The sequence below is a fragment of the Schistocerca americana genome, chromosome 8 (genome assembly GCF_021461395.2).
Source record: "Schistocerca americana isolate TAMUIC-IGC-003095 chromosome 8, iqSchAmer2.1, whole genome shotgun sequence".
NCBI lineage: Eukaryota > Metazoa > Arthropoda > Insecta > Orthoptera > Acrididae > Schistocerca > Schistocerca americana.
The window spans coordinates 133143534-133162826 of NC_060126.1; the positions used below are offsets into that span (position 1 = coordinate 133143534).

General features: G+C 39.2%; 1 protein-coding gene across 2 annotated transcripts in view; it reads right to left on the bottom strand.

The window, feature by feature from the left end:
• Positions 1–19293, bottom strand: part of LOC124545013 (lebercilin) — a 193204-nt gene that overhangs the window by 122568 nt on the left and 51343 nt on the right. For both annotated transcript variants that reach the window (XM_047123789.1, XM_047123788.1), the window contains exon 5: positions 1122–1271. In XM_047123789.1, the coding sequence (XP_046979745.1) occupies positions 1122–1271 (150 nt within the window). The remainder of the gene's footprint in view (positions 1–1121; positions 1272–19293) is intronic.

Here is a 19293-nt window from a genome sequence, read left to right on the forward strand (position 1 = left end):
TCTAATGCCAGTTCATAATCACTGATAAAATATCATCTATGAACAGGAAATCTTTCTACAATCAGAACACAATGATTCAGACTGTCCAGGGTTTCATTTTATTTGTTTGGTATAGTTAATTTAAACACTGATTTTAACATTAGAATTCAGTATAGTCCTAAGTATTCTTGGAGAGGAGCAATTTGTATATTTTAAATGATCCCCCTCCACTCTGCAGTCATTAAAACTGGATCAGGTTAGCTTTCAGGCAGACATTTCCTTTCAAAAGAAGAAGGGCTTTGCTGCTCATTTTAATGCATTCTTATACAGTAAGCACTAACAGACAGTACCTATTTAATGGTAGTTAACTGCTAATAAAGCATACACAATTTGTTTCTGGTGAGTGATCTGTCCTATCAATGTATATCCTGACTTATGCCATGGCCTTCAAGACTCTCATTCATGGTGGAATTTACAGAAATAAATGAATACACAAATGCATTCTCTTCCAACTGAGCCATACAAGCATGTCTTAGGGAAGCACATATATGCTTACTGTCAGTAACTTCCACACCACATTCAAAATGCCAAAATCATGCAGAAATAACACATCTGACAGAAACAATGTAATGAAGGGAACAACTTTTCCACAAGGCCAGTGTAATTACTGAAAATATTTAGTTTTCTTCAGAAATATGGTGATATGATCATTACTGCCAAGTTAACAACATTCCAATAATGGCCTTACAATCTTGTTACTATGTTATCTCCGACATCATTTATCCCAGCGATGGTGATCCAACAGCCAGCAAAAGAGCTTTTCTATAGTTCAAAAATATACAATATGCACATGGAAACTGAAGTTGTGTGATGTGTTCAGGTGACTCAGATCAAAGACCTTTTGATGCAAATCCAAACGTATAGTTTCAAGTTTTGATCCCAAAAACTTTTTTACCAGCCTCAAGGAGTTAAAACAGCATTGCCTACTCTTTAGTTTCACTTGTACGGATAATTCAAGCTGCATAAACATCAAGCATACAGGTGACACCACCTTTTAATTAAATTTGTACAGGTACTACACATAAATTAACGGTAGTAGTACCATCTGCAATCTGAATGAACACAAAATGATTTTGCTTCACCTGTTTTATAGTGGCCCGTAGAGTACGAACTTCCTCTGTGTGTGCATTCAGAAGCACTGGAAGGTCAGCTTTTTTATCTTCAAATCGTTTCAATGCTAGATCTTGACGCTTCTGAAGTGTGCGTAGCATCCTGTTTTCAGTAGCTAGTTCCTAAAACAGTAAAAATTCAGATTAACATATCAACGAAAGGCATATATAAAATACAGAATATAACACCACCTAACACAGTGCTATGAACATGTAAAACAGTAATTTACCAGAACTACCACTTGACCCAATATGAATGGATCTGTAACTGTTCAAAATGAAAGAGAGATGCCACATAAAAATTATTTGATGCAACAAACACTTGGAAGTTTCAATTATTTTAGAGAATATCCTACTCCTGGAAAAGAAACAAAACACAGATATACAAGTCTTTAATGGCAGCAGGGATCAGTATGCCCAATAGAGTACGAAGTACGGGAAACTTTTAAGCTTTATTTTTCAGTCCATTAGTGTACCTGTCACGGTATGTTACCTGTTTGATAAATCATTAGCCATAATTAAACAAAAAAAGATATTTCTATTCTACTGTATGTATCACAGTTACTTGGCATTATTACTTGTATATTCGTAAATAAATAGTGAATGAATGGGACAACAGGAAAGGAGAAACTTTTCTTTTAAGTACCTATGTTTTATCAAAATAGCTGTAAAAACTGTAACAATGGGTTTGTGAATCAAAAAGTGGGAAATATGTAAAACGTTTCTGCTGAGTTATGGTGAACATATATGTCTCTCAGCAGCCTATTTTGTATAACTAGAAAGTTTATCATCATATCATGATGATGATGCAATGTCAGAATACAAGAGAATTATAAACAGTAGAACATTCACTCTTTAGAAAATACGTTTGTCATACCACAACAATTAGGCTCAAACTAATGCAGATGCGGAATAGAAGAGCTTTGCATAAAATGACAATAAGGTATTGTATGATGCAATGTGACCACAGCATGATCTATAAGGCTGCAGTGATCTTAAAGCTTTGTCCATAGTATTGTATCAACATTACAGTATTAAAATGGGTATATACCTGTCTGTATTGATACCATCTGCTGCTGGCCTACGTGCTACTCACTTGGCTTCCATGGTCCAAAAATAGCAAACTTGTCAAACTTCAATGGCACATGGATGCTGACATTGGCATAGAGGATACATGCCAAGTTATGGTATGAGATTTCTTTGGATATATCATGCGGTCTTCACTCCCACATACTGAACTCATTGTGGAAAGCAAACAGTACATTTAGTACATTTTAGAGCCTAAGCAGCAGCCTTTCTATCGGGCATTTGCACATGCTACAGCAACACTAAGAGATGGCCTCCTTCAAACAAAAGAGCTGACTTCGTTCGTTCAAACAAGAGCAGGTGCAACTGTTTCAGTGGCATAATATATTGGTAACTGAACACATTTGTGGTATGGATGGTGAGAAACTTGTTCATCGGAGTCTGCCAGTTGCCTGTTCTAGCTTTGTGGACATGCATACACCACAGCATTCAAAAACTACAATTGCAGCACATAGAGGACACAGATGTCATTGCAACTGCACAGACTACCCCTATGTGCCTCCCGCCAGACCCAAATTCTGAACCTATCCCCACACTACTGATGTAGTGCCCCTTGCCCATTATTCTCATTACTCATAGCTTTTTTCTGTCATGGGCATTTACATCACTGAGAAGTGGTTTTGGGCCAGCTTACCTACAATTCCCTGCTTATGGAGATCCCCTCATCTTGTTTTGATGCTGACAAACGAAATTCAGTTCTGCAATGACTTCTGCAGTTGCTGTACTTTCATTTTTCATCACAATCCTCTTCAATTAATGGCTGTCACACTTCGGCCACTTCGGTTGCGGAAGTGCCCACCATATGAGCATCCACAATTTTCCCACATTCGAATTCACTTGGCTCCAACATATTGCATTCACAGCAACAGAGAACACTGTTCTGACCAAGACTTGACACTTGCAATGCACTGAGGACATTGATAGATGCCTTTCATGGTTAAATACTACAGCGCAACCTGCATGTTTGGTTAGCATCAGCATTTGTGTTCAGGCATGCATTTCTCGCAGTATTTCCAAATTTTTGTCCAACCCCTGAACCATAAATGCTAAACTGAGATCATCTTCAATTATCTTATCATGATCAAAGCATTTTTTCACAAATACATCAATTTCTTTCTATGTTCAGCAACACAATGCCTGTTGATTCAGACACATTATACTATTATTCGTAAGAATTTTCACTCTTCAATAAAATATTTGCACGTACATGATTGTGTCATTATGTTGTTTATTACCTCTTGCAGGTGGCTTCATCAGGGTGATGTGTCTACAATACCCTTTTTCTTTCCAATGCATTCTCACTTAACGGAAATATTTAAAACTACAATATACAATGTAATTAGACATTCTCATACCTCTTTGCTCAGTTTAGGCATTTTGTTTCATTTATCTAATAACTGGCCCATGATTAAATGAAATATTTGTAATTTAATTAATAAAATCATTTTTGTTACAAAATTTCAAACTGGTCACAGTTGCAAATTTCCACATTTTAAAAATCTTATCTGAAACGCATTTAAAATTTAAACTGCACATCAGAAGATTCAACTACTTGAAACAAGTTTTGAGTTAATTAATGCAGGTGCTTTAAGTGACCACTAGACTTAAGTGTGTAAATATGAAGAGATGTATGGCTGTCTGTCTGAGTGTGTTTTGCATGGCAATTTCTCTTCAAGTTGAGTGGTTGGTATGACCTTTTAGTTACTGCTCATTTTACACCAAGACTTTCTATTACTACAAAGAAATCTTTACCCTGAAAAGATGGCAATAGTATCAAAACAAAATGCACAATAGTAAGTATTTCACAGACTGAAAATTGCAAGCATAGATTTATTGTAATCTATTTATTACTACAACAAAATACTTTACCCTGAAAAGATGGCAATAGTTTCAAAACAAATGTGCAATAGTAAGTATTTCACAGACTGAAAATTGCAAGCAAAGGTTTATTGTAATATTAACAGAATCTTCCGTCAGTTCTTGGTAGAACAACATTATAATAATAAATGAAAAGCACCAGTTTGCTTTTGTTCTACAATATTATTTTTATTGCTAACATACTATAAAAGTCGGTTAATTGTGCTGTTGTGGCACATTTTATCATATTAACAGAATCTTCCGTCGGTTCTTGGTAGAACAACATTATAATAATAAATGAAAAGCAAACTGGTGCTTTTCATTTATTATAAAAATAATATTGTAGAACAAAAGCAAACTGGTGCTTTTCATTTATTATTGTTTATTGTAATCTTCGGTAAATTGTTTTTGGGTATGTAATTGCACTGTGACATATTGACCATCATTTCTGGTACTGCTCCAAGATGATATATTTGCATCTAACAACCAATGGCCTCTAAGAAATAAACAACTGAGGTGCTTCCTATACAAAGATGTAACAAAGTAATCAAACAAGTTCAAAGTTACATTTCTTGGTGGACAATTCCTGCACTGAAGCAGGCCATATTATTTTCATGGTTAATTTTCAAAATTGTCCTGTTGGCACTGACTTCATGAAGAGACCTGGGAGAACTGATGAGAGAGATTTAATCTTTTCCTACGATATGACATAAGGTTGTTGACCCAGTGCAACTTAATTTATACACTTTATATTAGTATGGTGATGTGAATGGGTATTTTACGAAAAAGAAAATAAAGCCACAGAAAAACAGTGAGATGGTCTCAAAAATTCTGATATTATTTTTCTGCTGACCGTTGTGTTATCTCACAAATAAATACGTAGTTACATTATGATACAACACACTCGAATTATTTTTCTGACAATTAAATTATTTCTACTTTATGTTTTAAGGAAATATGTTCAAAACAAATAAACTTCAAATTAAATAGACGAAAGTCCTATCCATCGAGGCAATTACACATTGGTCAATCATACAGTTGGAGCTTAACAAGTGAGCAGCTTCTGCCATCTGTATTAGCAGAATAAAAGCATACAAACCAGCAACATGTGACTATTTCAGTGATATCTGGAATATGTTTACTGTACAAGCTGTGTCACATGCATAATACAAAATGTGAAAAATTATGATGGGAGATCGAACAGTATAAAAGTAAGTCCTAATCCCTATACCACCCCAAAAAAGGCATCTTTTCAGATATTACATCTCATGTTAACAGAAGAATCAATTCTCAAACAAGTGATATTTTGGTCCTTTCTAAATGAGAAGGCCAGATAATCTCAATAACAGACGTAGAAGCAACAGGTCAAAAGTAAACAGACAATTACTGGTATTAAAGAACAACCTCAATATTTTAACAGTAAGAGATGACAACAAAATATCAGTATATGTGTCAAAGGCGGAGTGCTGAATATAAGACATGGCCTCTAGGGCAAATTTACCGTGTGTTCAATTTAAAGAGCTTTCATCCTGGTGAGTAATGGCACTGTAGTATTAGCTACAGATATGTAATGTGGCATGTGGATCTGAGTTTTAGTACTAACTTTCTTTTCATGGTGCTAATTCACTGGTAGACACTGTCTGCAATAGGAATCAAATACAAGATCACTGCATGTGTTACCAAAGAGGAAGTGGCACTGCAAACAGTATTGAGGACTTACAATATGTAAATAGAACAGGAGAATGGCAATGGAATATGAATAAAACGCAATGAACAAATAAAAAATTTTTACTGGAATCGGACATTGAGAACACAAAAAGCGACACTTACCTAAACAAACAAGACAAATGGAAAATCTGTGGAAAATGTTAGTTCATGAAATTTCAGTACTCCTCTCAGACTTAAAATCTCTGCACTACAATGGCTTCGCTGAATAAAGACATATGCTGATGTGTGTATCCAAATGCTACAGATTAATGTTTTTCTCACAAGTATCCAAAACATTAACAACCACTGTGAAAAATGGAAACCACAGTGTAAAATGAATATCTATGTAAAATGAATATCTTTATGTTGAATGAGGACCAACTTGGGAAACTGACACATATAAGCTAAAGCTGAAAAAATTCAATTGTGTTAAGTGTATCAGTATATGAATAGGTTTTTAAAACAAAACAAATGTTGGAGCCTGAACAAAAAGTAAATGATAGTAGTAACTTCAGACTGAACAACAGTGAAATAATATGTAAAATAACGGAAAGGCTACAACTCACCTACAGCTGACTTATGTTTGGCACACTGAAACACACAAAAGAAAATTGTGTATACCAGTTTCCAAGCTTTTTCCCTTTCTCTGGTGGAAGCATACATTCACACAGAGAACCATACAGATACCCAAACATACACGACCATGGCCATGGCGAGGCTGACTGTTGTTTATTGCCAGTGGTTGCCTGGGGAGTGGGTAAGGAAGCATGAACAAACAAGGCAAGGAGGAAGTAGTGGGACGAGTGCATAGCAAGATGAAGTTAAGAGGTCAGAGCATATTAAGATATAGGAGAGAGAGAGGGTTGGTTATTTCTAATGTCCAGACGGATTGCTGTATAGTATGGCTGTACAATAATGGCTGCTTTCACACATGGCACTGCCTTTTCCTTTTACAGGCTAGGAAATGGCTGTGACTGGATTTCAAAGGGAGGTTGGAGGGGGGGGGGGGGGGGGGGTAGGTGTATGGAACAGGTCTCGCACCTGGAATGGCCCATGGGGTGCAGGATTGGGAAGAGGATTGGAACAGGGATGGCCAAGGATAGTCTGTAGGTTGGGTAGGTGGTGGAACATAACTTTGAGTGATGTGGGTAGGATGTCCCTCACCTCAGGGCACAATGAGAGTAGTCAGAGCCCTTATGAAGGATGTTGTTAAGCTTTTCAAGGCCAGGGTGATACTATGTGATGAGTGGAGTGTTGGTCAGAGGCTGGTTAACAGGTTTACTGATGTCAGATGAAAAGATGGCACTGGAAATCTGTTTCTGGATGAGTTAGATAGAATATTGGCTGTCAATAGGGGCTCTGGTAAGGTCATCAGTATATTCCGACAACTCCTGCTTTCCACTGCAGATGCAGCATCCATGGATGGTGAGGCTGTAAGGAAGAGACTTTTTGACATGGAATGTATGACTGCTGTCAAAGTGGAGTTACTGCTGGTAATGGGTGTGGTTGATAAGAACAGATGTATTCATGGAACCATCAGAGAAGTGGAAATCAACTTCTAAGAGGTGGCTTATTTTGTGGGAATGACCTGGTGAAACCCATTTAGGTATGTGCTGAAGTTATGGAGGAAAGGTTGTCTGTTGTTGCCATTATTCCAGATGATGAAAATGTCATCAATGAATCTGAATCAGTTCATGGGTTTTAAAGTGCTGACTGGAGAGCAACACTTCCTCCAGATGGCCCATAATGGGGGTGGGGGGGGGGGGGGGGGGGGTTACACGGACCATCCACAGTAACCAACAAGGAGGTTGGTGGTAACAGGACAGGAACTATGGTAAGGCAGTGAAGGAAGTGAGCAGTGTCTTGAATGGGAGGTTAAGGCAATATTTTGGAAGTGTTAGTCTACAAAGGCAGAGGTTCCTTCTGTGGAAGCATTATAACTATTCACAATGGGACAACCAGTAGGATAACTAGTGGGGTTGGGTCTGTGGAACTTACAGAGCTAAAAGGTAGGTGTGCAGGGGGTTGCTGGTGTGAGGAGGGAGATGAAGGCAGGGGGAGATTTCGGGCTAGACTTAGGGCCTCTGCTTCTGGGATGGAATCATGGTTACCACCACCTTTTTTGTCACTATGGATGCAACCTCCTAATACACCAACATCCCCTATGCCCATGGCCTTGTTATCATGGAATGCTACCTTTCCAAATGTTCTCCTAAAACCAAATGCACGATCTCTTTTCTAATCCTCATAACCAACCACATCCTGAACCACAATTATTTCATTTTTGAAGGTTAAATCTATAAGCAAATCCATGTTCCTGCTACGAGTTCTCACATGGGATAATCCATTGCCACCTTATTTATAGGCCATCTGTAGGAACCCTTCCTCTCCGGTCTGCACCTAAAAGCCCTTCTCTGTGCAGATAGATCGATGATCTGGAATCATGGTCACGACAAAATTGGCTCTTTCCTCCACAACCTCAATACCTACTTCCCCATCCACTTCACCTCGTCCTTCTCAACTCAACGAGCCACCTTTCTAGATGTTGATCTCCACCCCTCAGATGGCTTCATAAATATGTCTGTTATATTGAGCGCACCAACTACCAACAGTATCCTCATTTTGACATCGGTCACCAGTTCCACATTAAAAAATATTGTCCTTGAAGCCTACTCACTTGTGGATGCCACATCTGCAGTGGAAAGCAGGTGGTGTTAGAATGCATTGATAACCTTAACAGAGCCTTGTCGACAGACAGTAACCTACACAGCTCATCCACAAACAGATCCCCAATGTCATCTCCTCCTCCGCCTCCAGATAAACTCTTAACCAATACTACAGGGCTATTACAAATGATTGAAGCTATTTCATAAATTCATTGTAGCTCCATTCATTGACATATGGTCACGACACACTACAGATACGTAGAAAAACTCATAAAGTTTTGTTCGGCTGAAGCTGCACTTCAGGTTTCTGCCGCCAGAGCGCTCGAGAGCGCAGCGAGACAAAATGGCGACAGGAGCCGAGAAAGCGTATGTCGTGCTTGAAATGCACTCACATCAGTCAGTCATAACAGTGCAACGACACTTCAGGATGAAGTTCAACAAAGATCCACGAACTGCTAACTCCATTCGACGATGGCATGCGCAGTTTAAAGCTTCTGGATGCCTCAGTAAGGGGAAATCAACGGGTCGGCCTGCAGTGAGCGAAGAAACGGTTGAACGCGTGAGGGCAAGTTTCACGCGTAGCCGCGGAAGTCGACGAATAAAGCAAGCACGGAGCTAAACGTACCACAGCCGACGGTTTGGAAAATCTTACGGAAAAGGCTAAAGCATAAGCATTTCTTAAACAGGAGATTGGAAAACCGATGGATCGGTCGTGGTGGAGATCATGATCAACAATTCATGTCATGGCCTCCACGCTCTCCCGACTTAACCCCATGTGATTTCTTTCTGTGGGGTTATGTGAAAGATTCAGCGTTTAAACCTCCTCTACCAAGAAACGTGCCAGAACTGCGAGCTCGCATCAACGATGCTTTCGAACTCATTAATGGGGACATGCTGCGCCGAGTGTGGGAGGAACTTGATTATCGACTTGATGTCTGCCAAATCACTAAAGGGGCACATATCGAACATTTGTGAATGCCTAAAAAAACTTTTTGAGTTTTTGTATGTGTGTGCAAAGCATTGTGAAAATATCTCAAATAATAAAGTTATTGTAGAGCTGTGAAATCGCTTCAATCATTTGTAATAACCCTGTATTATTATTACCCAATGTCACCCAGGCCTTGAAAAGTTCCAATTCCACCACCAAACCAACCTACAGAATATCTTTGTTCATCCATATTCCAAACCTGCTCCCCATGGGTCATTCTCTTGTGGCTGACATAGGTGCAAGACCTATTCGTACAACCACCCACCCACCCCTTGCTACTGCAGTCCAGTCACAAGGCATTTCTTACCATATAAAAGATAGGGTCACATGTGAGAGCAGTCATGTAGTATATTAGCAATGCTGCAATTAATGAACAGAATTCTTTACGGACATGGCAATCAACCAACTGTCTACTCGCATGAATGCTCAAAACAGTGCCGAAGCACGAACTTGATCATCCAGTTACCGAACATGCTGCACACGACGACACAAATTATTTCTACAGCTACTTCACTAAGCAAGTCATTTGTATACTCCCTTCTAGCACTCGATTCTTAGAATTACAAAGGAGGGAATCGTCTCTCCAGCGTATCCTGCACTCTCGGAATCCCCCTAGCCTAAGCCTCCACTAGCCTGTATCCCACTGCCTCACCTTACCTTTTCCCTTCTCTCTTCTGTGCACAGCACTCCTTCCCCATCTAGACCATGTACTGCCTTCTCCCACCACTCTCCAGCCCTCCTCTCCATTTGCCCCCCCCCCTTTCTCTCTCTCTTTCCTCTCCTTCCTCCCTATCCCTTTTCAATTCCTGTCCATTCCTCTCTGTCACCCTCCTCATCTCCGCCTTCCTTTCATTTCCTCCTCACCCTATCTCTTACATGTGCTATGCTCTGTACTCCCTTCACCTTGTTGTGCTGCCACTGAGCTACCTGTGGAAAGACCTGTCTCACACTATCCCACTACCCTCTTCTCACCTCATGCATCCTATCCTATCCCCTCATCACTGCGAACTGTACAGGCAACTGCAATCAATAACCAACAGCCAGTCTGGGTGTGGCCATGGACATGTGTGTGTGTGTGTGTGTGTGTGTGTGTGTGTGTGTGTGTGTACTTCCACTGCACAGAGGGCAAAAGCTTGAAACTGTTGTTGTGGTCTTCTGTCCAGAGACTGGTTTGATGCAGCTGTCCATGCTACCCTATCCTGTGCAAGCCTCTTCATCTCCGAGTAACTACTGCAACCTACATCCTTCTAGATCTGCTTAGTGTACTTCATCTCTTGGTGTCTCTCTATGATTTTTACTCTCCACACTTCCCTCCAATACCAAATTGGTGATCCCTTGATGCCTCAAAATATGTCTACCAACCGATCCCTTCTTTTAATCACATTGTGCCACAAAGACCTCTTCTCCCCAATTCTATTCAGTACCTCCTCATTAGTTACGTGATCTACCCATCAAATCTTCAGTATTCTTCTGTAGCACCACATTTTGAAAGCTCTTTTTGTCTAAACTATTTATCATGCGTGTTTCACATCTGCACATGGCTACACTCCATACAAATACTTTTACTAAAAGACTTCCTTGCACTTTAATCTATACCCAATGCTAACAAATTTCTCTTCTTCAGAAACGCCTTCCTTGCCACAGCCAGTCTAAATTTTATATCCTCTTTACTTCAACCATCATCAGTTATTTTGCTCCCCAAATAGCAAAAGTCATCTACTACTTTAAGTGTCTCATTTCCTAATCTAATTCAATCACCATCACCTGATTTAATTAGACTACTTTCCATTATGTTTGTTTTGCTTTTGTTGATGTTCCTCTTATATCCTCCTTTCAAGACGCTGTTCATTCCATTCAACTGATCTTCCAGGTCCTTTGCTGTCTCTGACAGAATTACAATGTCATCGGCAAACCTCAAAGTCTTTATTTCCTCTCCATGGATTTTAATTCCTAATCCAAATTTACTTTACTGCTTGCTCAATATACAGACTAAACAACATTGGGGATAGATTACAACCCTGTCTTACTCCCTTCTCAATCACTGCTTCCCTTTCATGCCCCTCGACTCACATAACTGCCATCTGGTTTCTGTACAAATTGTAAATAGCCTTTTGCTTCCTATATTTTACCCCTGCTGCCTTCAGAATTTTAAAGGGAGTATTCCAGTCAACATTGTCAAAAGCTTTCTCTAAGTCTCCAAATGCTAGAAATGTAGGTTTGCCTTTCCTTAATCTATCTTCTAAGATGTGTCGTAGGGTCAGTATTGCCTCAAGAGTTCCGTGATTTCTACAGAATCCAAACTGATTTTCCCCAAGGTCAGCTTCTACCTGGTTTTCCAATCATCTGTAAAGAATTTGTGTTAGTATTTTGCAGCCATGACTTCTAAAATGATAGTTCAGTAATTTTCACACCTGTCAACACCTGCTTTCTTTGGGATTGGGATTATTATATTCCTCTTGAAGCTTGAGGGAATTTCACCTGTCTCATACATCTTGCTCACCAGATGGTAGAGTTTTCTCATGGCTGGCTCTCCCAAGGCTATAAGTTCTAACGGAATGTTGTCTAGTCCTGGGCCCTCATTTCGACTTAGGTCTTTCAGTGCTCTGTCAAACTCCTCATGCAATTTCATATCTCCCATTTAATCATCATCTTCATTTACATAATATTTCCCTCAAATACATTGTCCTTGTATAGACCCTCTACATATTCCTTCCACCATTCTGCCTTCCCTTCTTTGCTTAGGACTGGTTCTCCATCTGAGCTCTTCATTTTCATACAGGTGGTTCTCTTTTCTACAAATGTCTCTTTAATTTTCCTGTAGGCAATATCTATCTTACCCCTAGTGATATATGCCTCTACACCCTTACATTTGTCCTCTAGCCATCCTTGCTTATCCATTGTGCGCTTCCTATCGACCTAATTTTTGATACGTTTGTATTCCTTTTCGCCTGCTTTGTTTACTGCATTTTTATATTTTCTCTCATTTCATCAATTAAATTCAAAATTTCTTCTGTTACCCAAGGATTTCTACTAGCCCTAATCTTTTTACCTACTAGATCCTCTGCTGCGTTCACTATTTCATCTCTCAAAGCTACCCATTCTTCTTCTACTGTATTTCTTTCCCATGTTTTTATCAATTGTTCCCTAATGCTCTCTCTGAAACTCTCTACAACCTCTGGTTCTTTCAGTTTATCCAGGTTCCATCTTCTAAAATTCCCACCATTTTGCTTTTTCTTCAGTTTTCATCTATAGTTCATAACCAATAAATTGTGGTCAGAGTCCACATCTGCCCCTGAGATGTCTTACAATTGAAAACCTGGTTCCTAAATCTCTGTCTTACCATTATATACTCTATCTGAAGCCTTCCAGTGACTCCAGGCCTCTTCCACATATACAGCCTCCTTTCGTGATTTTTAAACAAAATGTTAGCTATGATTAAGATATGCTCTGTGCAGAATTCTACCACGCAGCTTCCTCTTTCATTCCTTACCCCCAGTCCATATTCACCAATTACTTTTCCTTCTCTTCCTTTCCCTAGTATCGAATTCCAATCCCTCATGACTATTAAATTTTTGTCTCCCTTAACTATCTGAATAATTTCTTTTATTGCATCATACATTTCTTCAATCTCTTCATCATCTGTGGAGCTAGTTGGCATATGAACTTGTACTACTGTGGAAGGTGTGAACTTCATGTGTATTTTGGCTACAATAATGTGTTCACTATGCTGTTCATAGTAACGTACCCACGCTCCTCTTTTTTTTTTTTATTCATTATTAAACCTACTCCTGCATTACCCCTATTTGATTTTATATTTATAATTCTGTATTCACCTAACCAGAAGTCTTGTTCTTCCTGCCACCGAACTCCGCAATTCCTACTATAGCTAACTTTAACCTATCCATTTCCCTTTTTAAATTTTCTAACCTACCTGTCCGATTAAGGGATCTGACATTCCACACTCCGATCCATAGAACGCCAGTTTTCTTTCTTCTGATAACGACTTCCTCTGCCCAGAGATCAGAATGAGGGACTGTTTTACCTCTGGAATATTTTACCCAACAGGACACCATCATTATTTAACCATACAGTAAACCTGCATGCCTTTGGGAAAAATTACGGCTGTAGTTTCTCCCTGATTTCAACCGTTCACAGTACCAGCACAGCAAGGCCATTTTGGTTAATGTTACAAGGCCAATTTAGTCAATCACCCCGACCGTTGACCCGGCAACCACTGAAAAGGCTGTTGCCCCTCTTCAAGAATCATACTTTTGTCTGGCCTCTCAGCAGATACCCCTCTGTTGTTTTTGCACCTACGGTACGGCTACCTGTATCACTGAGGCACACAAGCCTCCCCACCAACGGCAATGTCCACGGTTCATGGGGGAGCTTGGAACTATAGATAACATTATTGGCAAACAATGATCTGCCAGATACGTAAAATTAGTAAACAACAGTCTCAATCACACAGTCACTTATTAAAAATATGATTGCTGTGACTGGGGTCAGCACAGCTGTTCCAGCCATCACCATCATCATCATCAGGCACATGGTGCATTATCTGAAGATGTCCTACTACTTGAGGCGAAACTGGTCGTATTTTTAGTAAATGACTGTGCGATTGGGACTGCTTTTTACTAATTATAAAAGCTCAAAAGTTAATGTAAATAGTGCCACACGTGAGTCAGCTACAGTTGAGTGGTTGCCTTTCCTATATTTTATGTATTATAACTGGAGAATGATATATGCATACGTCAAGGGTACTGTAACAGATATCCACTGGTACATTTTTTTTACAAAACTTTTTTGTTAAATGAACTTATATTTTAAACAACGGAAAATCCAAAGTGAAATAGAGCCTTAGCACCTGACGATGACAGGAGTGTGTGTGTGTGTGTGGTTTTGTCCAAGTCTGACGAAGGGCTTAGTCCAATCGGTAATAATGTCTAGCAGTCCGTCTGCCACCTAATGGCTCCTCTATGTGGTGAGTACTAATCTAAATTTCACTGTTGAATTTATTTTTTAAATATTCTGAAGAAACTAAACAAGGAAGGTAAAAGAATGCAGAGAATGAAAGTCTAAGTAAGCAACTGTGTGTGTTGTGATCAGAGATGATCTATCAGTCATGCCATAAATTCAAAACAACTGGAGGAATGGCAATCAAAGACAGTGTCTGGAAGAAAAATACAGTTTGAAATTTAATAAATCAAACCCAACATTCAACGCAACAGTATGAGTTATCATGAATGGACATGTTGAAGATACAAATCGCATAAATCTGCAGTAAAATCTAAATGGACACTATAACTGCGACATGTCTTATAATAACTGTGAATGAAGCCACTGACGTAGAGGTGAGTGCCAGGTGACAGTATAATTCCCTTGGTTGAAGCAGACCGTTAATGAAAAAGAAACTTTGTCAGTATTACCCAACAAGGACAACAATATTTAGTACAGAGTATTATGATAGAGTAAAAGGGGGATTGGGAGGGGGGGGGGGGGGGGGGGGGGGAAGGAAGGAACAAATGATGAAACTTTATGAGGTTATCATCTGAACTCAGTGCTACTGAAAACATCTGTTTCTTGATGTATATGAATGGTACCTTTCTCATCTGGCCTCTTGGCTCTGAAGAATTCAATCACTTCTTAGGCCACATGAGTTTGTATATCCTAAAATCAAATTTAGCCAGAGAGCAAAAAGATAATTATTTCACTTTATGACTCTTCACAATAAAATGCAAAGAGAATGGATGCTTGGAGCATACTGTTTATGGAAGCTCATAAACACCAGTTTATAATTACATGGGCCACTTGACATCATCCAATTATAATGCGACATTTTCCGAGCTTGTAGAAAGCAGCATTTTGTGAGGTGTTTTAAGATTCAATTGCCTAGAGGTACTTGTTTGTGTCTGCAACAAGGAGCTGATGGGTCAGACCTCCCTACTCCTTGTAAAGTGAGTCACCAGGCACTGTCACAAAGCATGCTAAATGTTGGGATCCAAGCCTAGTAGGTTTGCTTAGGTGTTGAAGACTTTCTGGTGAAATGAAATTTTCTCCCACTAAGAGTAGAAATAATGTGAAAATATCTTCCAGAGGACAGAACTTATCAAAGAAGTGTTATTTGCATGAGAAATATGACAGCCAATGAGAATGCACAACTTTGCATCAAAAAATAATTAATCTGCACCTCTAGTCTGAATGGCAGAAAGGCCCCAATGTTTAAACAATGTTAAGAGTCCTTGGGGCTCACAAATAAATCTCTTGGTAGCCCTCCTGGGTATAGGTGGTGAGTTATGGACGGTCTAAGGTGAGAGAGACAGTGTAACATATTTCTGAAGTCAGTTGTTAGTGGCCCATAGTGTTCAAAAACTTATTTTTCCACACAATTGTCAGTCAGAAACTTCATATTAAATTGAGGAGATATCAGCAAGCAGGAGGTGACGCTGACAGAAGAGATGGACTTGTGGATGTATCACTGATCATATCACATATAAATTCAAATCGCCTGTTCACTTCTTTCTGTGTATTCAGGCTAATCTCAAAAACTACTGTAGAGATTTTGGTATGGTTTTTATCATAGACTGATTTATGTGGAGGGTTTGTGTATACGATTTACAATCATTTTGAGAAAACTGGCCAAACTGTAATGAGTTGTGAAATGCCACTGTGAAGATGATGCCATTGCCATCTACATCTGTACTCTGCAAATCACCATGAGGTGTATGGCAGAGGGTACATCCCATTGTGCCAGTTATTAAGGTTTCTTCCCGTTCCAATCAGATATGGATCATGGGAAGAACGATTGTTTGAATGCCTCTGTGCGTGCAGAAATTATTCTAATATTATCATCATGATCCATATGTGAGCGATATGTAGGGGGTTATAGTATATTTCTTAAGTAATCTTTAAAAGCCGGTGCTTGAAACTTTGTTAATAGACTTTCTTGGGATAGTTTACTTCTATCTTCAAGAGCCTTGCAGTTCAGTTCCTTCAGTATCTCTGTGACACTCCCCACAGATTAAACAAACCTGTGACTATTCATGCTACCCTTCCCTGTACAATGTCCACTGTTAGTCCTATCTGGCATGCACCCTACACAGTTGATTAATATTCTAGAACTGGTCGCACCAGTGACTTGTACGCAATTTCCTTTGTAGACTGATTGCACTTCCCCAGTATTCTACCAATAAACCAAGGTCTGCCACCTGCTTTACCCGCGACTGATCCTATGCGATCATTTCATTTCATGTCCCTACAAGTGTTACACTCACGTATCTGTATGAGTTGGCTAATTCCGACAGCAACTTATTGATATTATAGGATGCTACTTTTTTTTTTTTTTTTTTCATTTTGTGAAGGGCACAATTTTACATTTCTGAATGCTCAGAGCTAGTTGCCAATCTCTGCACTGCACTGAAATCCTATAAAGATCTGACTGAATATTTATGCAGCTTCTTTCAGATAGTACTTCATTATAGATAACTGCATTATCTGGAAAAACCTGATTTTACTATTAATGTTGTCTGTAAAGTCATTAATATACAATATGTCTGCCTGCTTAGCTGGGTGGTAATGTACTTGCTTCCCATGCACTGGTCCTGGGTTCGATTACCGGATGGGTTGGAGATTTTCTCCGGTCCTCTCATCCTCATTATCAGCCGCAAGTCACCCAATGTGGCACCGAATGAAATAAGACTTGCACTTGGCGGCCGAACCCGACCGGGACATCCCGGTCAACAATGCCATACAATCATTTCATTTTTTCAATATGAACAGCGAAAGTCCCAACACACTTCCCTGGGGTTCAACCGAAGTCACTTCTACATCTGACTATGACTCCCCATCCAAGATAACATGCTGTGTTATCCCTACCAAAAAGTAATCAATGCAATTGCAAATTTCACTTGGTAACCCATATGATCGTACTTTTGACAATAAACATAGGTGCAGTACTGAATCGAATGCTTTTTGTAAATCAAGAAATACTGCATCTACCTGGCTGCCTTAAACCAAAGCTTTCAGTATGTCATGTGAGAAAATTGCGAGTTGGGTTTCACATGATTTATGTTTTCGGAATCCATACTAGTTGGCACTGACGAGGTCACTCTGTTCAAGATGCCTCATTATGTTTGAGCTCAGAATATGTTCCACAATCCTACAACAAATCGATGTCAAGGATATTGGACAGTAGTTTTGCGCATTACTTCTACTACCCTTCTTGTAGACAGGTGTGACCTGTGCCTTTCTCCAAGAACTGCACTTGGTTTTTTTTTTTTTTTTGGAGGATCTATGATAAATTATAGCTAGAATGAGGCTAACTCAGACGGAAATTCAATTTAGAATCTGACAGGGATTCCATCGAGCTCTGGTGCTTTGCTCAATTGTAACAATTGGAGCTATTTCTCAACTGATTTGAAAATGGAGTTGAGCATTTCAGCTTTCGCTTTGGTACCCTCAATTTAAGTTCCTGTCTCATTCGCTAGGGACTGGACTTTAACTTTGGTACCACTAACAGCCTTTACATACGACCAGAATTTCTTTCAGTTCTGTGAAATCACTTGACAATATTCTTACGAACTGTTCTACAGGGTACATATCTTTCCAGTGCATGGTCAACTATTCTTTTAAATTTCAGTGAGATTTCTAGTGGTGGAAGGCAAAGCTCCTCGGATCCCTAGCTCTAAACAATGCAATGTAGCTATGGCTAAACTAAGTGGGTGTGAACATACCACTTCCTTCACTGTTCCGACAACAGAAGGAATGCATTTGGTACGGCACAGGTGTGAATGCAACCCCAGTATTATTTGTACGGGCACTTTAAAATTAAGCTGCTTGTCTTGCACACCACAAAGATTGTTCCTATGCTTGCAAGTTGTTGCTACTGATTTACAGTCCCTAGCCCTACAGTTTTTAAGTAAATCTGATTTATGTCTAACAAAATTTGTTTTTTTAATACATAAATTGTGATAAAATAATTATGCGTAGTCTACTTCACAACTAAGGTGTTATATAGCAAATAAATAAAACATAGTATTTGTTGAAAATATTTTATTTCAATAATTACAACAAAAATTAAAATATTGTGAAAGTGAAAACACTAGTTTAAATATCTTGTTGAGCCACCTTTTTCAGCTATGAGAGCCTTAATACAGCGTGGTACACTGTCGACGCAGGACTATATTGTTTCCTGCATTTGTGGATGATGATCCACACGTGGATGATCTTCTCTAAGAGATGTGATTTTGTTGTGATGACATCTTTTGCCACCTCCCTCTTCACTAGTTTCCATACATTTTCTATGGGGTTCATGTTGGGACTATTACCTGGCCAGTCTAACAGAGGGATATTTCGTTCCTTCAGAAAGGATTTAACTGACCTGGCTGTGTGACAGGGAGCTCCATCCTGCATAAAAATAAATAGTTCCCCATTTGGGAACCATTCTCTGAGCTGTGGTATTAACCATTTTTGCAGGACTTCCTTGTACTGGTCTTGCCTCATTATGCCTTTAACTATGTAAAGACGTCTTGTACCCTTACCACAGATGACAGACCAAATCATCACCTTTGACGCATGTTTTACAGTCTGAATAATGCAGTCGGGATGGAAGTTTTCTCCTGATCGATGGTGCACATACTTAGATTTGTTAGTTAAAATTTCAAACGTCCTATCATCGCTGAAGCATACCTGTAAAAATTATGAAACACAATTAATATGCTATGAATAAATGTACATAGGTTATATCATATCGTAAATAATAATTTTAAAGTTAAATTACCGATCTCCAGATGTCCACATCCTTATCCCACCACTGTTTAGCCCACTTCAGACGCTTTGCTTT